We start from the raw sequence: 23014 nt of genomic DNA on the forward strand, positions 1-23014 counted from the left end.
CGAAAGTATTTCCCATAGGATTGCTGAAGTCATTGCAGCAAAAGAAAGTCTCTAAATCTTATTAAGGTGGGCACCATGGATGTTTGTTACACACACACACCATGGTGTCCGTTAACTTTTTCCAAGTGTGTGTGTGTGTGTGTGTGTGTGTGTGTGTGTGTGTGTGTGTGTGTGTGTGTGTGTGTGTGTGTGTGTGTGTGTGTGTGTGTGTGTGTGTGTGTGTGTGTGTGTGTGTGTGCGTGCTTGCGTGTGTCTTTTTGCGAACAATTTTTACTGAAGCTGGGAGTATTATATTACAAAAGTTATCAAAACCTTATTTTTCAGACAATTTCGCTTTCTAAGACAACAAGAAAAAGAAAAATTGCTGATAAGGGAATCCAAGAAAAATGGGAATTGAATAACTTCTGCACTGAAAGAAATGACAAAATTGGATGCATTATCTGTAACGATTGCCAAAGAATAGAGTATAAAAAGGCACTACGATAAAATTCACAAAGAACAATATTCACGCTTTGAGGGTAAACTGAGAGAATAAAAATTAAAAAGTATGAAGAATTCTCTTCAAAGTTAACAACGATTATTTTCAAAAATTATTATGAAATACAATGAATCAGCAATGAGAGCCAGTTGTTAAATCAGCTGTTCACTGGCAGAACATTCCAAACCTTCTAGTGACGGTTCCTTGGTTAAAGTGTGTATGATAAAAAGCAGCCGAAAATGTCTGTCCCCAAAATGTGCAAATATTTCGCGATATTTCTTTGTCGAGAAATATCGCGAAATATTTGCACATTTTGGGGACAGACATTTTCGGTTCGAAAGAATAACCGAATAACTGAATGACCAGTTGCAAGAAATATCCGAAAACGTATATAGTGCTTTTCAATTGCACTTGATAAAAGTTTCGATATTAACGAGGTAGCTAAAGTTACTATGTTTCTTCGGGCTTGTGAAGACAATATGAATATTACTGAAGAGTTCTTGGAAATGATTTCCATCCATGGAACCACTACAGGGGAAGACATTTTTGACGCCGTGTGGAGCATTTTGGAAAAATACCAACTTCGTCTAAATAGGCTAGTAGCTGTGACAATCGATGGTGCTCCAGCAGTGACAAGCAAAAATAAAGGTTTTGTACCAAGACGTGCAGCAAAGTTAAAGGTTTTGTACCAAGACGTGCAGCAAAGTTAAAGGAAATGTATCCAGACATTCCAAAACTGCCGTATTTCCATTGCATTAGCAGGTCGCTCCAAAGTATTGGAAATGAGCAGCGTTCTCAAGGCTGTGACAAATGCTGTGCATTTCATCTGATCCAGAGGTCTCAATCACCGTCAATTTGCACAATTTCTTAAAGACTTGGAGAGTGAATTTGAAGGGCTGCCTTATTAAACAGAGATTCTTTAGTTATCCTGTCATAAGGTTCTAAAAAGCTTTTTTTCTTTTTTTTATTATAGAGGAGATAAAGTTGTTTAAGTTAAGGGATATTACATCCCATATCGTTTCCCTTAACTTAAACAAGTCATATGTCTCCGAATTGAAGCCTTTGCCTCTTCATATATCTGATAAAGTTGCTTTTAGAAATGAAAAATCATGATGTTGCATTTCTTAATAATCAGACATGACTACAAGATTTAGCATTCTTAATTGATATTACAGGCTATCTGAATGATTTAAATGTCAAACTTCAGGGAAAAGATCAGTTAATAACACACATATATGATGCACTGGCGAGATTTAGATTTAAATTGGTATTGTTTCAAAATAATTTAAAAGAGAATATACTAAATTACTTTCCAATGTATTAACAGTCGGACAATAAGAAGCATAGTGTTACCTTTTCTCAATATTGTCTGAAACAAGGAAAGATCAAAGAAGAATTAGATAGGCGATTTAAAGATTTTAAGGAGCAAGAAGAACATTTTTCTTCTTGTTCCATTATGCAGGCCTTTTTTCCCTTTAATTTCGAAAAAGCTCCTATTTGTATTCAAATGAAACTTCCAAATTGATTTCCAAAATTTAAAAGAGAAATACCAGGAAGTCGGTGTTCTAAAAATATACACTTATTTAGGTCAAAAATATCCGGAAATAAAAAAAAGGTTTGCAGCAAATATTCTATGTTATTTTGGAAGCACCTATTTATGCGAACAATTATTCTCATATATGAAAAGTAACAAAACAGCCCACAGTTCAAGACTAATCGACGTCAATCTTTCTACCATAATGAAGGTCGTATGCTCAGGGTTGTCCGTAGGAATTTTGTCGCCCCTTCATCTTTATAGGTGTCCTCCAGCGATGAGTCTTCGGACTCCTTGGAGGTGTCACGAATAATAATAATAATAATAATAATAATAATAATAATAATAATAATAATAATAATAATAATAATAATAATATTTTGTATAGTTTATGCCAAATCTGCCTCCCCAAAAAACTTCTCGGCCAGTGCAAATGCAGGTCTTTCACCGTTGGTAGAGCCGGCCCTACGTATGCTCTCAATCTTTGAGTCGAAATTTTGGCAAGCTGGCTACAATTAAATTACCTAAAATTACTATAATTATATTATGCAAGTATATATATATTTTTTACTCCAAAATATTATCATTTTCCCAAATGTATTATCATCTGTCCCCAAAATATTGACATATAAAAAAAAATTTATAGAACTTTTATAGTTTCTGTATTCGGGTTTGAAATGATGTTGGATTTAATGTCCACTTAATTTATATAATTTTCATCACCTAAGTGAAGCCTTTTGGCTCTTTATTTTAGTAAATACTTTACGTACCGACCGAGAATTCACTTACGGAAAATACACCTCTCCGACGCTTCGAGTTCCTTAGTACTGAAAATTTGGTATAGTTTGGTCATTTGCCTAGTTTTGAATTGGAGTTGAAACGATTTTGTAGTGACATTTGTTGCAGATGAGTTCTGAAGATCTCGCCATTTTATATCAGTACTCTTATCCAAAATATTCCGAGTTTTGCAAAAGTGCCGGGCTAGACTACAACTGCACGGTAAGCGGTTTTTTTTTTTTTTTTTTTTTTCTCAGCTTCAGACACTTCACATTGATAGATATGGAAAAACAATTAATCGAAACGATATTTGAGGAAGTATATCGTGAATTCATTAGACTAGGCGAGCTACTTAATAACATTTGGCCGGGAAAGGTGAAACTTTATGATACGTTTCGCCCCGTAAGTATCACAGACGTTGACGCCGAGAAAATGGAGGATCAGTTAGAATCTGTGATCTCCACTCCCTCAGATTTTGAAGAGGTCCGCGCACGCAAGAAGCACAGAACAACAGTAGAACCACTCAAAGACAACGAAATGGAACAAGACGGTCAAGTTTCGGATTCCACTGCTTCTCCCAAAGAAAAGGTGCCTCCGATCATACTAAGAGAAAAACACAGATGGGCAGCTCTAAGGTCTACAATGTGCACTTGACACATTGGTTATATAAAGGCCAAAAATGTGGATGAGGGTATAAAGATACAAACTGAAACGGTGACAGATTACAGAAGGTTGACTAAAAAAATGGAAGACAGGGGGTGTTCAGTATGATACCTTCTCGCTCAGTTCTGAAAAAAATTTGAAAGTGGTCCTCCATGGAGTCTGTGAAGACATTGATACAGAAGAAATAGCTGCTGATCTTAACTTCCAGGATCTGCTTCCTGTTAAGGTTAGCAGAATGTACAGATCCGACAAGACTCCCATACTGTTAGCCCTTGTAGAGATCTATAACATTTACAAAAATATCTACAACTTAAAAACAATCTGCGGGCCCATCGTCACGCCAGAACCACTCCGGAAAAGGGCATCTTCTGGACACTGCCACAGGTGCCAAAAGTTTGGTCATATCCAGAAACTATGTAATGCTGAGTTTAAATGTCTGAAATGTGAGGAAAGTCACCCAACCAATACCTGTACAAAACCGAAAACCACCTCGGCTAAATATGTCAACTGCGCTGGCCCTTACCCTGCCAACTATAAGGGATGTACTCAGCACCTGATGAACAGACAGTTGAAGATAGCTAAACAGTCTTCCTCCTCCTCTAGTACAAGAATACCAGAGGCCCCTGCACCACAGCCGGGGACTCGGCGGCCACAGTAGGACGCCTTCAAAGATAAAGGGAGCCAAAGGCAAACAAGAAGTTATGCTGATGTGGCCCCATACAAAAAAGTCAACACTAGAACAGATGCAGCCAACAGGACCTACAAACCTGACAGCCGTCATTACAGCCTCTCTAGCAAACATGCTACAAGACTTCAGCAACCTCCACTGAAGGATTCCTACACAAAACACAGGCCATCCCCACAGCACTTATAGATGAATAGAAACAAACTTATTCCAGCCTCTCTCTTCAGATCGTTGCATGGAATGCAAATGGCCAACAGTACCTAGAAACAAAAATTCTGGAGCTCCAAGATTTCACCTATAGATATCAATCAGATGTTATACTAATTAGCGAGACACATCTAAGACCCTCAGACAACCCTAAAATAAGGGGTTATCTCCTACATAGAAACGACAAGTTAAATTACATAGGTGGCGGCACTGCCATCTTCATTAAAAAATTATATCAAACACCATTCTGTAAACAACCCTCCACCCACTAACCTTGAGATCACACGTGGAAGTATTCACTAGCTCCGCTGGAAGGCTGAAAATCTACTCAGCAAACAACCCACCCTTAAAAACTCTACTGCACTGTGATCTACTGGCTTGATTGCCATCTTAGGCGTCACGGAGTCCATCATTATTACCGGGGATTTAAACTCTAAGCACTCTGACTGGAATTGTAGAACTACTAACAAGAATGGCTGCATCCTTTCCAGCTACATAGGATCAATCTATGCCGTTGTGGCAGGGGCCCCACCGAACCAACTCATCGTAGTACGTTTGGCACTGCTGACATCCTGGATATTGCTGTCCTGCAAAATATTAAACTTCGGTACAGCCTAAAATCATTGAACGAGTTGTCATCTGATCTCAACCCAATTCTACTACAGCTGGGAAAACAAGAATACCTGTCTCCTCCCTCCCTCGTGAATATCGTGGGAAAGATTGTTAAAAGTACTCAGTGATTACATTGGACCTGTTCCTCACATATATGTACAAAAGAAGATGTAGAATCTGCAGTTACAAGCCTCAGCCAACAAATTAATTCCGCTATAACGGTAGCCACCTCCAACAAATCTGGTCCCCAAGCCTGGTCATTTGCCTGAAGACATTACGAACTTGATCAGAGAAAAAAACAGCTAGGAAAAGATTTCGCAACAATCGCGTGCCACAAGACAGAACAGTTCTTAATAGACTAAATGTGCTGTGAGAGATGCATTCAAAGCTCACAGAGAGTATAGGAAGAAAAGTTCCTCTATCTCACCTACTGATCACTCTATCTGGGGACTACTGAGAAATATCAGAAACAAAGGCAGATCCCTTCCCCCTAATTTTTCTGACCAGAGCCTTGTTCACACAGACGTAGATAAGGCAGAAGCAATAGCAAAAAATTTAGGAGAGCAGTGCAAACATTCATATGAAAACTTAGACTTCAATCACTTGTATAAAGTCCACAGACAGGTCAGACACTCATTAAAACTTCCTGATACCAGTGTTAACCATATTGCATCCACATCACCTACTGAAATACGTATGTGATATTATTAAAAATTTAAAGAACAAAAAAGCTCCTGGGCCAGATGGCATCACAAATAGGGTGATCAAGCTGCTGCCCAGAAAAGATGTAGTGCACCTGACCATAATAATAAATTCAATCTTAAGATTTCACTATTTTTCCTTCCACCTAGAAACAGGCTGATGTAATTCCAATTCATAAGCCAGGCAAGGACCCGCACCTGCCCAACAGTTATCGTCCTATCAGCCTCAACTCCAACTTGGGTAAGACTGCACAGAAGGTCATCCTCTCACGACTTCAAGCTTCAGTAAATGAACTGAACATCCTTCCCAAAGAGCAGTTCGGTTTTCGGCAACACCGTAATACTACCCAGCAAATTCACAGAATTGTGGTATATATTACCACCAGCTACAACCGGCGTCAATTCACGGACCTGTTTTTCTTGATCTATCCAAAGCATTTGACAAAATATGGCACTTCAGATTGCTACATACACATTTCTCAACTGGTTTCTCACTGATAGCATTGGTTGATTGGTAGAGCCTCTGCTACTAATGGCTCAGTTAAGTAAGTTTGAGCGCGGTTAGTAATTGGAAGGGGGCCCAATCGTTCGATGCTGTTGGCACACTCTCCCTTGATGAATCTTTAGACTCCCTGGAGGTGTCAAATAATAATAATAATAATAATAATAATAATAATAATAATAATAATAATAAACGATACATTTAGTTAGATCATATCTACAGAACAGAACCATGCAAGTCAAGACCAATGGTACTACCTCATCTCAGGACCATATCTTGGCCGGAGTACCGCAGGGATCCCTACTGGCTCCATTGCTGTTTTCTATATACATTTCAGATATCTTGCACAACCCAATGTCATCCATCATGGCCCTATATGCAGATGATACAGCATTATTAGCCAGATCTATCCGACCACACTTCATTACTAGAAAGCATCAAGAAACCTAAAGTTAGAGAGATTGTTCTCCAAATGGAGACTGCAAGTAAATCCCCAAAGAAGCTCAGCCATTCTCTTCACGAAAAGGTCGATATCTCCTGCAGGAGACTTCTTACTATTCAATATCAAAATTCCCTGGCAGACAGAAACAAAATACCTTGGTGTCGTCCTTGACAAAAAATTAACTTTTAACCAATACATCAAGGCTACGTGTGCAAAGGCATCTAAAGCCATTGCCCAGATCTATCCCCTAATTAACAGGAACATCAAGCTAAACATCAGAATCAAAGTGCTTTTATGCCAGCTGATGATTCATCCTATAGTCACTTATGCTTCTCCAGCCTGGAGCCATACCTCCACTACAAATATTATCAAACTGCAATGTGTATAAAACAAGTGCTTTCAAATGATTCTGAAAGCACCCATGGTTCGTCAAAAACAATCAACTTCATTGAGATACAAATATTCCTTATATCTTCTCTTTCCTACAATCTTTAGCAATAAAGTTCTTCCTAAAGACATCCATACACCCCAATGATCTAGTTCAGCAAGCAGTAGCATACGAGGCAACTGATATATTCAAATATAAAAGACCAAAAGCCATTTTAATTTCCTGTAGCAATGCATAATCTCCATGCACATCCAGGGCAAGCAAACTGCTCTTAAAATTCTACCCGGGAATATGAAAAGCATCTTGCTTCACCACTAAAGACATTAATGTCAATTGTCAATTCCTTAGTACTGAGAGTTTTTGCTCTCTTAGTCTTTTGGTCACTCATAGGAAATGGTTTGGGGGATCGTCTAAATTTTAGAGAGGCCCTTTACTTAAACACAGGGCTTAGATTTCAGGGGTTTGCCTCCAGAGAGCATTTTGAGTCTCCAGGGGAAGTGTTTTCCAGCGTGACTCTTAGGCGGGCCTTGTCGGTGGATGCTTTTTCCTGGAATATGAGCGGTTAGGTTGAGCCTGCCACTGAGTGGAACCAACGCAGAGTTGGACGATCATTCGGTCACTCGTAGAGAGAGTCCGGGAAACGCCTAATTTTTAGAGAGGCCTTTACTTATACAGTGTCTCTGACAAAAACCAATGAGTTTGAAACAACTGTCAGACCAGTGAAACCTTATCAAAATGGACCAATAGGAGGCGAATATACGGGAGCTTTGAGTGTTCGTGTTTCCTATAAGGTTTGGCTAGGGCAACTCGTAGTATGGCGGCGAGTGTATTTCCGCAAGCTCTCTGGTCAATTTTCGCATTAAGTTTCTGTATTCGGCTTTGAAATGATGTTGGATTTAATATCCACTAAATTCATATAATCTAATTTCTAACTGTTACACTGACATTCACTTTTGGGCAGTATTCTCGCATAAAATGAACAAACTGAACACTATAAAGAGGATATCAGAATGTTTTGTTTGTTGTTTGTTTATTGCAAATTGAAATGTCACCTGTAGAATTTAGTGTTTTTTAATATGTTGTAAGGTGTCGCTAGTGAAGTCAAGCGGTGTTTTGAACTTTTTTTGTAAAAACAGTTTTAAATGACATTTTGTAGTTTTGTGTATAATAACATGCTTCATTTTCTAAGTCTGGATACTTGCTTTGTTTTGTAGCGCATTTTCATTAGCTTTAATTTTGTTAATGTTTTGTTTTCCCATTGATGGTTGTCTTTTCGAAAATCCGTCCGGAAGAGGTGCACATCAGCGGATTGGAACGTTTCGGTGTGAAAATCGAGTTTTATCCCGGATTTTTTCTCAGTGGATGAGAGGAAAGTGCGATAAAAGTGCCTCCGTAGCGCAATTGGAAGAACAACGGTACATTGCGCCCTTCGATTGGAATACGCCGAAGTTCGATTCTCGTCACGACGGGAGGAATCTTTATCTGGACGATTTCAATCGAATGTGAGTTAGCCGATCTCATACGAAGGTAGCAGGGTTTTTTCTCCTGGATACTCAGGTTTTTCATTCCACACACACAGACAAATCGACCCTTCAGAACACACGCAATTTACAGACAAAAATACTAGTTGTGGTGGAGGTGGGCGGTAGATGGCGTTGATGGAGATGATTCGTAGTAGAGGTTTGGTGTAGTGGTGGAGGTAGTTGTAGGTGTTCTCCTGCGATGAGTCTTCGGAATCCTTGGAGGTATCAGGAATAATAATAAAGTTAGAGCGACGTTTCCTAAATTTCCCCTTCAATCTTTGGCAAACAATGTGAAAGGTTTTTGAATGTTACGATGAGCAAAAACAGCAGTATTATTAAATTAGAGAATATAAGTCAGAGAGAAGTGCGATAATAGACTTAGAACGACGTTTCCCAAAATTTTTTTCGTCAAAACGCTTCTCATCTCGCTTTATATGTAAGAAAGTTATATTTACAAAATACTTGTAATTAATGCTCAGGGATGGGCATTTTATATACGTATAAAAATTATAAAAGCAGTTCAAGATTAAAGCTGTATTCTAGATAAGAAAAGTTACATACACACACCAAAATAACACGAATTATGATTTTGAAAAGGTAGGAATTAATTACATTTTAATGGGATTGGCGTTTCTGTATCTTTGAATCACAAATTCGTTTAATATTAGGTATAATGCTGGAAAGCCTTATACCTAAAAAAATATTTTTAAATTATTAATTACGATTTTGTGGGAAACAGGATAAAGCCTCCTGAAAATCAAGTATGGTCACCAAAAGTAGTTAGAAAACAGATATAAGTGTTAGTAGTAATAATAGTAGTGAAAACTGAGTAGAAGAGTGAGTGTGGAGATTATGGAAATGAATTCTAAAGAAGTGATTGACTGATGTGAATTGTAAGTAGAACCAAACCAAGTTCGTATGATGATCTTGTGATTATATGAAGATTTACTCATTAAAGGGGTGATACTTAACATGGTACATAAAACATTTTCTAGGTGGCACACAGAGACATATAACTGATGCTTTGCATGTTAGGAGAATGAGCATCAGAATTAGTAGTAATGGGCTAAAGTGACTTGGACAAAAAGAGGAATGTGGAAAGGGATTTCAGGAAGCTGTTGCATGATAAAGAATTATTGTTGGGAAAATGGTTTGCATCCATCCATCTGTTCATTGGACATCAACAGATGCACATGGTCACTCAGATGCTCAGTGATGTGCCACACCAATCCTCACCATGTGATCCTGTTGTATGCTTTTCTAGAGGCTTCAACTCTCTGAAGATTAGTCACAATGGTTTGCATGTTGACAAGATATGATAATAGTGACCTAAGAATGAGAGCAGTGATAAGTGAATTGCAACATGCTGGTATGAGCCTTGGGATGTGCAGTTTGTAAATGTATGGAGGAAATGCTGAATTTGATATTGAACATTTTGAGCAACTGTTGTTTTCTGTGATTGCATACAGTCAAGATAAAGTTAGTGTGGATAAGGATCAGAGAATTCAAGAAGCAGGTTGTGGAAGGACAGGAGAAAAATGGATAGGGGCAGAGAGGAATGATGGAATGCATTAAGGTTGGGGATGTGAATGGAAACCATAGTAAAGAATAACAAAATAGGAGTGTTCAGAGTGAGAGAGGTGTATTGCCACTAAAGAGAAGAGGAGTTGGTGTTGATGGGACAGCCTCAAATAGTGGGATTGTTATATTTGTAGAGTAATGTAAAAAGGTTTCAGAAATAAGGGAGCTGAACTTGTTGCTTTAATTGGGTGAAGATGTCCAAAGATAATTGATATAAGTGATTGATTGTCTGGGGAAGATATACTGTTGGGTATAGAAATAGAGGAATATAGAATTTTCCAAAAGGATAGGAAAGTGAAAGAAAATGGAGAGGGCTGTTAATATTAGCAGAAGAATTGGCCCTATGGAATTGGAAGACAGTGATATATATGAAGATTTTGAAGCTTTGTATGAGGTTGAAAGTAATAAATAGTATAATAAGATGTTGTTATAGATCAGAGAATGTAGAGGGCACTGATTGTGAAGCGTTTAGGCAAATTGATTGGACATGTAAATGGAAGATAATAAATTTAGTTTAATCCTTTATCCAAGTGTGTGCAAACAAAGTTTGCACCTGAAAGTATCTTCAGGACTGGGGGTAAAGTGGTACAACACTGGGCAACTCCTTGCAAAAGTGGAGCAAGCTACCAACACTCCTATCTCAGTATCTCCCATAATGCAAAACACATCTCCTTGCAGATATGTATAATGTTATGCATTAAGGGAAGGGCCACTACCCAGATCTAGTTTCGACCTTTATTGAGGTCTCTTCAGTGGGAGCCGGGCCCAAGTGGAGATACCAAGGCAGAAGCATTAGCAAGGTCATCTCCTCCTATAGGAGCTGCCAAACAGTGTGCCACCTTTTTATTAAATTACTCTGGATTTAGAGAAAGATGTTGAAAGTTTATTTTTCACTTGGTCAGACTATAATAAATTACTTTAATAATATAAAATGAATAATATAAAAACTTTATAAACTTTCAATGTAAATGGAAGGTGATCCTAATGTGAGGTTTTTAAAGATAAAAATGTAAATTAAAAGGAGATAGTGTATGTGAGAAAGTAAAATTAATTTGTTGAGTCTTTGAAAGAATATCCTAAGCAGCATGAGGATTTGGTGATATCACCATAACATATGGTTGTGAATGCAGTATTAATGCTGTGGGCTGGTTGGTGACAGGAATCATGAAGGTACTGGTTTGGAAAGTGGTCAAATAAGAAAATGTTACTGAAAGAAAGAATATATATATATAGAGAATTATAGGGGATGGTGGAGCAGTGTTAATCAAAATGATAAACCATCTATTTCACATTTTGATAAACACTTTCTCAAGTGATTATATGGTATTTCTTAAAAATTACTTTTTTCCCCCTCCCAACTGTTAGAATTAATAATTTATTTATTCAAAGTTGCAAAAACAGTGATTTAAGTAAGAAATTCTGCAGAATGTGGAACTTATATACTGTATTATAACAGGCCACATAATGATTTCACAAAGTAATGCATGATCTTAAAATATTTATTATCAGCAGAGAGAAAGAGATAGTGGAAAGGCATTTCACTATGATAAATATGCTGCAGTCAGTACTCTCTTCTACTATTGATTTTATATCTTTTCTGAAAATTAATAAATGATGACAGAGATGAGTAAATGACTTTAGTAACCATTTATCTAATTTTTCCTGAACTTGTGAAATGATTAATAACCTTTCTTATTGCAGACTTATATCAGAATATATAAATTATGGCAAGCCAAAAATATATTGTTTTCTCTAAAAATAATGGCAAAACTTAAAAACTTCAGCAAATTTAGAATTGCTTACTCTATTTTGTAATATTAACAGTAATGGCATTTTGTTATTATTTTTATTTTATTTTGTTTCTTAATTTTAATAACGAGACCAAAATATTTTCAAAATTAGCTACATTCTTTTTTTTTTTTTTTCTGGTACTTGCTTCTCCAAAGTGAAGTAATTCATAGAATGTTTTCTAATTTTCCTAACAAAGGCAACATTCTGTGTTTAATAGGAACATACACACATACAAAAAAAAAAGTATGGTGATCTTTCCATTATTGCACCCTTAGATAATCATACACTCAGTTAACCGATCCTTGAACAAATATATCAGCTGACTCCTGGAATAATACCTCATAACTGTGCATTCGTTTAGCTGATAAGCAAATCAATTTCCCAAAACAGCCAGAAAATTTTAAAATCATTGTACTTCTTTTTCATTGTACTTTTTTTTAGGTTTGCAGTTTGTATCATTATTCAGCATATACTATGTTGTTTTTGTGAAGAAAATCACAAGTTGATGGGGATAAAATAACTAAGTTATTGTTGACCTCAATGTTTTGATCACTATAATGGGATCATTTTCAAGAGTTCATATTTACAACAAGTATTACACAAAATCTGGTCAAACAATGGTCTTATGGTTCTATTTAACATAGAATTATTGTTCTTATGATCCATACAGAATCTGAAGACTCAGTGCAGAAATCCATTAACCATTATTTACACAATATATGCAGGGCTATCTTAACAAGTTTGAGTGCCCTGGGCTCAGAGCCGGCAGAAGCGAGCATGCGGTGTATGCGGGCACTGCTACGAAGAGGGCGCCGCCGCCGGGGAGACGCCCCCTTCGTGCCTGCAGAAACACACGCCCGGATCGTTACAGGGGCGCTTAGATAGAAATTGCATGTGGGTGCCAAAGAACCTAGTGCCACTTCTGCCTGGGCTAAACAAATTTGGCCCCTTAATCACATTGGATTGTGCAATAATTAATTAAATAGCTTTCATTACAAAAAAATTTATGTTAAAATATACCAACATTGCACATTTTTATTTAATTCAACAATATTTATAATATAATAAAGGTAGTTTATTTGTATTTATAAAAATATATACAATAGAAAAAAGCTTAAAAAAATTCTAATTTAACTTTTTTTTTTGCAGCATTTACTTTCTGCAAATCTATTTATAATTTCACTATGATCTATCCTTTCTAATATATCATATTCTATGGATAGAATACTTAAATTATTTAATTTGGATTTTCTAATGATGATCACAGATAATTTTTAATTCATTTCAAAGTAGAAAATGATCTTTTCCACCAATTATAGAAACACCATTTTCTACAGTTGGTGCAAGCAATACTTAAATATAATTGCATAATATCTATACGATTTAATAATATTTTTAATACAACCTAATAATATTTTTGTTTAATTAAATATTTTTGTTTAATTTTGATGACATTTCAAATTAAATAGAAATTTTTGCATCCAAAATTGAAAAAAAAACAAAAAAACATTTCAACATACTTGGTTCTTAAGCACCCTTGGATCAACAGTGTCCCTCGACTATAGCCCATTTACCCCAATGGATATGGTGGCCCAGAATATATGTCAATTTCCCAAATTCATCAAATTCAGGCTGAACAATTGGAGGGAGGAAAGGGGACATGGCAAGATGGAAGTGCAATTTATACAATTGCTAAGAGATAATTACATGAACCAACATGTTATGGGGGGGGGGGTACAAGGGATAAAGGAAATGGCTACACCATGATATTGCTGGGCTTTGCAAAGGCATTTGATACATGGAACACTATTACAAAAATTGGAGCGAATGGATATGAAGTTAGTAACGTGAATAGAGGGGTGGCTGACAGACAGATGCCAGAGAGTGGTGTATGATGGAGTCGAATCTAGGAGAATGAGGGTGACTAGTGGAATAACTTAGGGTTCTGTACTAGGGCCACCATTCTTTATTTTGTATATCAGTGATATAGGGAAAGACTTAAGATTGGATATCCAGTTGTTTGCTAATGATGCAAACCTGGGAAGAGCAATAGTTGATAAAAGTGATGTAGATATCCTGCAGGATGATTTAAATAAATTTGCATTGCAGATAAAGAACACTGAAGGCTTTTCTGCAAATCATGACAGGATGGGAGAGAATGAAGGGTCACCTATGGAAATTGTGTAAGAATGTGGTTAGCAAGGTGTTAGGAGTAGATTGTTTGTTTGGAGGGTGGTAAATTGATGGAATGGGTTGCTAGAGGGTTATGAGTGCTTCATCAATGAATGAGTTTAAGAAGAGGTATGGTGTAAATAATGGATTTCCTGTAATGAGTCTTCTGACTCCATGGAGATTACTGTAGAATAATAATTATTCTTCCAAAGTTGTTTTAACTTTTATTTAGCTACTTTTGCACATTGCTTTGTTATTATTATTATTTGACACCTCCAGAAAGTTCAAGACTCATTAAGGGAGGGCACCTACTCTACAACTCTGTCTTCACCACTCAGTCCACCAACTACAACGAATCACAACTACACCAACGCCATCTACCTCCCACCAGCACCACTAGTATTTTCACAGACAATCACAAACATCTGTGCCCACAGCGGGATTCGAACATGCTGCATTTTGGCTGGAGAGTGGATAAGCTAACCACTCGACCAACCAGGCCAGCATATCTGTATCAGAGCACACTGACTTATTTCCTAAGAACTTTTCAGTACACTTTCTTCTTTTCTGCCTCTGTAACTTACTGAGTTTCAACCATGAAGTTCTGATTTTTCTGTCCTTACAGACATTGTCACCACATGCCTCTGTGGTGGAATGAATTGATGGTTTCTTTTCAGTCTCCAAGGTTTGATTCTTGTTTTCAGAGTCCTTCATTCTTTCTTGAAGTTTGAGTTTGCAATTCACTTTCGAAAGCATCTTAACTGATCCTTTTTAAAACTTTCTTGCATGCTTTTCTTTTCAACGTGATATTCAATTGCTTAAGACTAAGTGATGATCGCTTCCCATTTCAAATCTCTGTATACTCGTTTCCTGAACCATCATGAAGATATTGCATACAACAATAACATAATCATTGAAACTTTTCATATTTCGTATCTTCTTTCCTCTGAATTTGTGCACATGTTTACGTTTAAACATATTGGTAATGACTACTCCATATCCTGAACTGAAATTCAATAAGTACTTACCACTGTTATTCGATTTCCTGTTTTCTCCAAATTTTCTCAAAACATTTCTGCACATGGTATTCATTTCTTACTCTGCTCTTTAGATCTCCATCAAGAACCAACTTTTCTTTTACAGCTGCCTCCACTAATGACTTAAAGAATTCCTCCATTACTTTCTTAGTAGTACACTCTGTGGAATCATAGAAACAAAATAAGTTCTCATTGTTAGTGATTAGGATGGATATCTTTAATATGTGAAAGCAGACATTTTTTCCTTTGGCAGCTGCAAGCAATAGACCAACCATCGATAGCTATTAGATAATTAAAGAACTCAGCCAGTATAAATTTCTGTTGTAAAAAAAAAAGTGGATGTATTTCTTATGTTTGTAGTAGGAAGGATGTTAGCAGAAGAAACAGTTGAATTATTATTTGATCACTTTGCAAGAGTATGTCATCCAGATGGAGGCAATGCAGTGGCTGACGACAAAGGTTGATACAAGAATGGAGATATTTAAAATATTACAAAACTTGTGCAAATATGACTGTGGAATTCTGCTCACATATTATTATTATTATTATTACCCTAAGACCTCATGGAGTCAAAGACTCATCTGGGAGGTCCTTTTATCACAGACACACACACACACACAGCTCATCATACGATGTCTTGAAAACATTCAAACTCCTTGCAGACACCACACTCTCAGGCAAGGCATTCCAATCATTTATCTGCACAATAAAAACCTGCCTCTCACTCCCCTATTCACACCCTCTTTATACAGTTTCCAGTTTCCAGGGATGATCTCTGGTTCTCCCCCCCGATCTCCCACTATTTTCTGTAGAACTTCTCCAGCATTGATCCTATAACAACCCCTTACCAACTTGTAGGTCTCTATGATATCTTCCCTCTTCACCCGAGGTCAGAAACTACCTTAGTCAGTCACCTTTGGACCCTTTCCAACATCTCTTCATCCTTCTGAAAACCAGGTGACCAAATCTGGGCACAATAATCCATGTGTGGCCTAATCAAAGCCTTATACAATGGAAAAGAATCTCCCTACTTCTACATGTCAGTGTCTTCCACATCATTCCCAGAATCCTTTGTGTTGTCTTCACAATTTTGGCTATTTGGATCTTTGGATCCTGGAACTAGGATCCAGAGTCAACCCAACTCTGGATCCTAATTCTCACAAGTTTCTCCAACAACTTAACCACAACACCTGACACACAAATAGGCCTATAGCTTGATGCTTGAGTTTGATCACCTCCTTTATGAAGTGGCACAATCTTGCCCTCCTTCCACTCTTTAGGAACTTGACCAAGTGCAAGACTTGTATTAAAAAAATATGTCAAGGCAGGTGTCAACTCCCTGGCACATTCCTTCAGAATACGTGGTGATATATTATCAAGTCCCACAGCCTTATTAACATCTAGTTTACTCAACTTCCCCATACACCTCTTGCTCATTTACAGTCAGTCTCTCCTCCCCATCATCTACTGCTCTCAATCTCTCCATGAAGTCACATTCACAAGATTTAAAGACCTTTATGAACTGCTCATTAAGCATCTCCACCACACATTCTGCAGCAGCTGTCTTTATACCATTTCCTCCAATCAATGTCATCCTTCCATAATCACTCTTTTGGCTACATATTAAAAGAACTCCTTAGGATTTTTTTTGGCTTCATTAACTAACTGCTGTTCATTCCTCTCTTTAGCTACTCTCACCAACCAAGTCGCCCTCCTTGCCTGGTCTTTGTAGACCTCGTGAAATTGGTTATTTCCACTTCTCTTATGCTGCCTCTGCAATGCCCTCTTTCTCTATATCGCGTGCTTAATCTCTTTATTCATCCATCTCACACCTACCTTATTTAACCTTCTCACCCTTAGAATACATTTAGACATTGCATCTATTAGATAGTTTTTGAAAATCCCCCAAGCTGCATTAATCTCTTTTCCAGCTAACTCCTCATTCTATGTTACACCCGCAAGCTGTTTCCTTATGACATAGAGAGGTTTCAGGATAGAGTTTGGGTGCAAATTGTTGACCTGAAGTATCTCAAGTGGTTGTTAAGGTTTTGGGAAAAGTTGCTTATGATCAAAATTCAGAAACGAATGGATAGGAATATATATTATATAATATAATAGAACTTTGTGAAGGGGAGGTCTCACCATAGTAATTTACTCATTTTCTATATTTGACAGGATAATACATGGAAATCTCTTAAATAAATTGGAATAAATGGGGATGAATATGAAGTTGGACATGAATAAGTGGTGAGGTGATTGAAAGATAGTCATCAAAGAGTAACGTATGGTGGAGCAGAATCAAAGAGAAGGTAGATGCCACAGGACTCTCTACTTCATCTATTGTGTGTAATTTGTAAAATAATAATAATGGATATGATATGAACAGATGTAGTGGTGTACTGATGATGCCAAATTAGATCTCATTAGCTGCATATCAATATAATGCGTAGCTGACATTAAGCTGCACATTATATTGAGGGAATCCACTGCAAGATATTGATGAAGTCAGTGATTTGGGAATTATAGCAGGTAGGAATTTGAAGTTCAGCAGTATATTTTGAGAGTGGATAAAAGAATACAAAGAATCACACAAAAGGGATAATAATGTCCTTATTCATCTATGTTAATGTTGAAAAACACAATAACATAGATGGATAAGGACATTATTATCCCCATTTCCCCCTCTTTATTAGGTTTTAATATGATCGCATCTGGACTGCCATGCACAGATTTGATTGTTCAGTTTTTTAAGGATAAGGAAGTAGTGGTGAAGATCTAGTGGTAGATAACCAAGATGTAAGGTCTATGCAGTGTCTCCTTTGAGGCTAAACTGAAGATTTTTTTGTCTAGAAAAAATTATTGATAGACAGAAGAAATAGGACATGATAGATCTATTACCGAAGGAATTGTATAGAATAGATGCAGAAGAAATTTTTACGATACATGTTACTTACTCGACTTCCATGGTTCTGGAAGTTGAGTAAGAGTTTGGTTAGCAAGAAAAGAGGACTAAATTTTGTGCTTAGAGATTGGTGAGGGACTTGGGTTGTTGAGAATAGTTGTGAGTGCATTATCATATGTGTTTAAGGAGAAGTGTGAACATTGTATGAATAATTGCTAATGTGGGCTTCCTGTGATGAGCCTTGAGACTTCCAGGGCCCAGATAATACTAATGATATTTTCATTCTGATATAGACTGTTCTTTCAGCTTATTCAAGGTATGTGTGTATATATATATATATATATATATATTGCAACTTCCATAATCATATTTTGCTGGTGTCTAAAATCTCTTGCAGATGAAACAATATTTCCTCCTGATGGTAGGCGTTTTTTTTAATTAAAAAAAAAAAAACTGGTAATCCCATCCACAAAACATTATAAGCCTATTATAGTCCATATAAGTATACTAGGTAACTATGGGTTTGATAATCCAGAAACCATGGATACATTGTATTCTTCAATCCACTTCAGGTTTTCGATAATTGTGGCAATGGTCACTTTGTTTAAACATGAAAGTTATCTACCACTTAAAGACATACTAAGTATCCATGTTATAGTGGGATTCAAAGTTGCAGCCTATAAATTGGAATATGATGATGATGTTATCCACTTAGCCATCCAAGTCAGCAAGACTGAGAGAGAGAGAGAGAGTAGTTTTCATTGGATTGGAGACATATAAAAGCCACTTCCAAGGTTCCTTTTGTGACATAATTAGATAAATGTCAGGCCAAATACCTGGAAAAGTAATTATGTCACAAAAGGAACCTTATTTGCATGGGGGGGGGGAGAATTATTAGGAATTAAGCATCATATTTCTTAAGAGTGATTTTGTTTGATTTGACCTGCACTTGATGCAGAGAACTACTTCTAGAATAGTTCAAATTTTTATAGTTATTAATAAAAGTATATTGTTGTCTATCTGTGTAAGTATTAATCATTATTACAATTGATTAGCAAAGCTATATATAACTCCTAATTATAAGCAAAGTTGTACAGAGCTTCAACTTTCAAATGATGAATTTTTTCTAACTGCCTCATATACGGTATGATATCAATGCTTATATTTCATATCGCTTTAATGTGCTGCCTACATACAGTATATTTCATCTTTTATATATATATAGTTCTTCCTCAGGAAGGGCCAACTATTCAAGGTAGCCTTGCAAAATATGAGGTTGGGGATACCTTAAATATGACATGTAGATCAAGTCCATCAAAACCTGCAGCAACTTTAAAATGGTACATAAATAATAAAGAGGTATGTAATAGCCTTTTAATAGTAAAGTAAGTTTTAATTTACACAAATTATGCTATTGAGGGGACTGAATTATGTGGCCTTCCAAACAATAGTGCTCATGTAATTGTGGTTTCAATTTATTATTATTATAATCATCTATTGCCAAGACTAAATTTAACACACGTGAACCACAGTAGTAGGTTTTTTATTACATAAATATTTCGTCCTAGGTATCTTAGGACATCATCAGTACATTATGGAAATACTAGGAATGACAAAAGAAAGGGTGCGTACGTACAAAGGAATCAGAATTGCATGTAGTGGTGCATTGCGGCCTGAACTTAAATTGAATTAAATTACTTAAATTAAAATTAATTACAGTTAAGTTATTATTTTACACAATTTTGTATGACAATTTCCCATACTTTAGGGATGGCAAGAACATCATTGCAGTTTAGATTTGGTCTGTGGAGTAAAGCTTCAGCACTTTCTTTATATAAACGTTCATATTTATATGAAGATCTGTGTAGAAGTTTTGTCTTTTTCCAATGGATCTTGTGGTTTGGGTTTTCAACTCCGTGTTGAGCGAGGCTTGATGTATGCTGTTTGATGAGGCGGATATGGTCTTGATGTTCCGAAATGCGTTTAAAAACTGATCTGCCTGTCTGTCCAAAATAAGAGAGTTTACAGGAGCATGGAACCTTGTATACACCAGGTAGTTTAGGTGAAAGTTTGTCTTTAGGTGAGGGTAACAAGTTTTGGTCTGGTTGATGGGTTTGTAGGTGGCAGCAAGATTGTATTTCTTCATAATTTTCGAGAGCCATTCGGAGATGCCTTTGATATAAGGCATGAGAATCCTATGGGGGTTGTTCTTGTCTAGGTTGAAGTGCGGAGAAATTGCTGATGATTTTTTGAGTTGTTTTGGGATTGTAACCATTTAGAGTAGCTGTGTTTTTGATTATTTCCAATTCGTGTTTTAGAGAATCCTCAGAGGAGCATAATCTGTGTGCTCTGGTTACCAATGATTTAATGATGCCAAATTTTTGAGAGGGATGATGAGCTGAAGTATTGTGAATGTAGCAGCCTGAAAATGTCGGTTTGCGATAGACAGAGGTGGAGATGGAACCGTCTTCTTTTCTTTGGATGTGTAAATCCAGAAAGGGGATGCCTTATGAGGACTCTCTTTCTAATGTAAATCTGATGCGAGGATGAAGAAGGTTGATTTTTTCTAAAAACTGAAGTAGCTCTTATTCGGAATGACTCTACTACTACTGTGGTTCGCGTGTGTTAAATTTAGTCATGAATTCTCCACAGGTTTCTGTATATAATCAAATCTATTTCCAAGGAGTTGCAAGACTAAATGTAACAGAGATTACAATGTACAATGCCTTAAACTCATATACTATTTCTGCATATACTACACTCTCCACCAGTGTATTCCACTTATCCATCACTTTTCAAGAAAACTAGCTTCTCATTCTCAAATCCTTATACATATTCAAGAATGACTCATCCCCCCCCCCAATAAACACTTCTCATACTCTGTGAGTGATACTCACAGTGTAAGCTATATTTTTATAAGATTCATCCATTTGTGTTTTATAGTTGCATTTGAAAACACTTGTATAAAATCAGATCAAAGTGTTTTAAAGCGCTATGAAATCTGGGCAATCCACTGATATTTTCTATTCTGTTTCATTAAAAAAAATGATGGTTGTGACCCACAGTTTGGGACCCACTACATTTACTGTATGCAGTGCCTGCATGCATGTGTCTTTATTGTAAGTTCCTTTGAAAATGGCAACATTGACATTGCCGAAATATTGGAAATATATATTAAAGTTTAATTTAATTTATATTCTATTGTACATTGTGAATTCCTTAAGTCAATTTATAACTATAGTATACTGTGCTAATTGCTTATTAATCACTAAATTACTTATTATTATCTGTCAATTTTAATCGCCAGTAAGCAGTAGTATGCTGATTTTCTGTGTATGCTGGCAAAGGGGGTTAGTAGCATATTTGCTCTCCAACAAACAGGATGCACATATGAATCCTCTCACAGGCATCAATGTTCATGCTTGTGAGAGGAATGTTCATGGTTGTCTTTATGTGGGAGATTAATTTCATTGCCCAGTAGGAGACCACCATCTTTCCTGTTGAAGGCCTGAAATATCTTGAAAAAGTTCCATGCTTTAAGTATAATTTCTGGGAAATTCCCAAGCTACTCCTCTTAAACACTATTAATATAATTAATGGCTATCTTAGCCTGTTTTTGTTTAGGAGTGTCCCTTATATTTAATACATTGGCTAACATAACTCAAAAGGGGTATATATATATTTTAGGGCATTATGGGCGAGTATAGAAGGCAATTATGGCAGAATAAAAAACGTGGAAAAATTATGTACATACCTTGATTATGGTTTAAAGATGCCTTCTGAATCCAAGCTCTTGTTGAAAGGTTGTGTGTAAACGGGGGGGAAAGAGAGGGAAAGAACATGGGGATGTGCTTGAGACACGGGAAATAAGTTTGGGAATGCAGGTTACTATTAATAATATATATATAAATATGTATATATATTATTTTGTTGTGGGGAGAGGGGGGGAAAGAAGGGAAAGGGTATCCTTATGTGGAAACTGGGGCAGGGGTTTACGGGGTGTGGACCGTTTCGGTCATCGTCTGACCATCGTCGGAACTTTGTGGGAATGACTGTAGGGCTATGTCAAGGCTGCAAGATGTATCTGCCAAATTTAGGCATTTGTTGTCGCTAGAAGGCCGGAGGCGTGGCTTAATTTGTAAGTTTTGGAACGTCCGACATTCGGAAATTAGGTAGGGGCGGTGGACGTTGATTGAATTATCATCGCATTTTATGGCAATAGTTTCGGATATTCTAAGCATCATTTCGTTTTCTTGTTTGTCAATGATTATGGCTTTGTCAATTTGGGGGATGTGTTTTAGCTCAAGGGCATGAGCTGCAATTTCAGTCTTCCCTGTATTCTGTGGTTTGTTTTTCTTTTTGATGTTGCGATGTTTTTTCGTGTTCAGATATTCTGGAATGGGAATATTGCAATCCCTGAAGTGCTCTTGTAGTCTAGTCCATAACGACCTAATTGTAGAGCCCGTGTAGGTGACATCACAGTCTTTTTGACAAGGAAATTTGTAGACTATGTTGTGGTGTTTGAATAATTCTTTGTGAGTGAGAGATTTAGTAGGTTTTAGGAGAGTTGCCAATTTATGGTTTGTGGTGAATACTAGCTTATAGTCCGTGTTTTTGGAAATGTATTTGTAAGCCTTGTATGTGTTTTGGATGTATGGCAATTTGATGACCATACGTGTCGGGAAGTCTGCTTTTGTTGTATTATTGTTAAGACGGGATTTTGCCATATAGTTCGCGTAATTTATTAGATGCGTGGGGTAGTTGCGATTTTTGAAAACCTGTGTTAAATACTTGAGTTCAGTGTTAAGAAAATTGCTGTTGGTGGAGAATTTGTAAGCATTGATAAATTGTGATAGGATGACTGACTTTTTAATGGAATATGGGTGGTATGAATTGAAATGGAGGTAGTTTCCGACATGTGTGGGTTTGTGAAATATCTTCATGGCAATTCTGTTATGGCTTCTGATTAATGTAAGATTTAAGAAATTGATGGATTTGTTCTGTTCTGTTTCCATGGTG

General features: G+C 36.7%; 1 protein-coding gene across 1 annotated transcript in view; it reads left to right on the forward strand.

Moving 5' to 3' along the window:
- Positions 1-23014, forward strand: part of LOC150106738 (synaptogenesis protein syg-2-like) — a 393852-nt gene that overhangs the window by 210044 nt on the left and 160794 nt on the right. Inside the window, exon 4 of the mRNA XM_090392677.1 lies at positions 19221-19354. Coding sequence (XP_090248803.1) covers positions 19221-19354 — 134 coding nt within the window. The remainder of the gene's footprint in view (positions 1-19220; positions 19355-23014) is intronic.

The sequence above is a fragment of the Typopeltis vanoorti genome, chromosome 5 (genome assembly GCF_054136105.1).
Source record: "Typopeltis vanoorti isolate ZY-2024b chromosome 5, IOZ_Tvanoo_1.0, whole genome shotgun sequence".
NCBI lineage: Eukaryota > Metazoa > Arthropoda > Arachnida > Uropygi > Thelyphonidae > Typopeltis > Typopeltis vanoorti.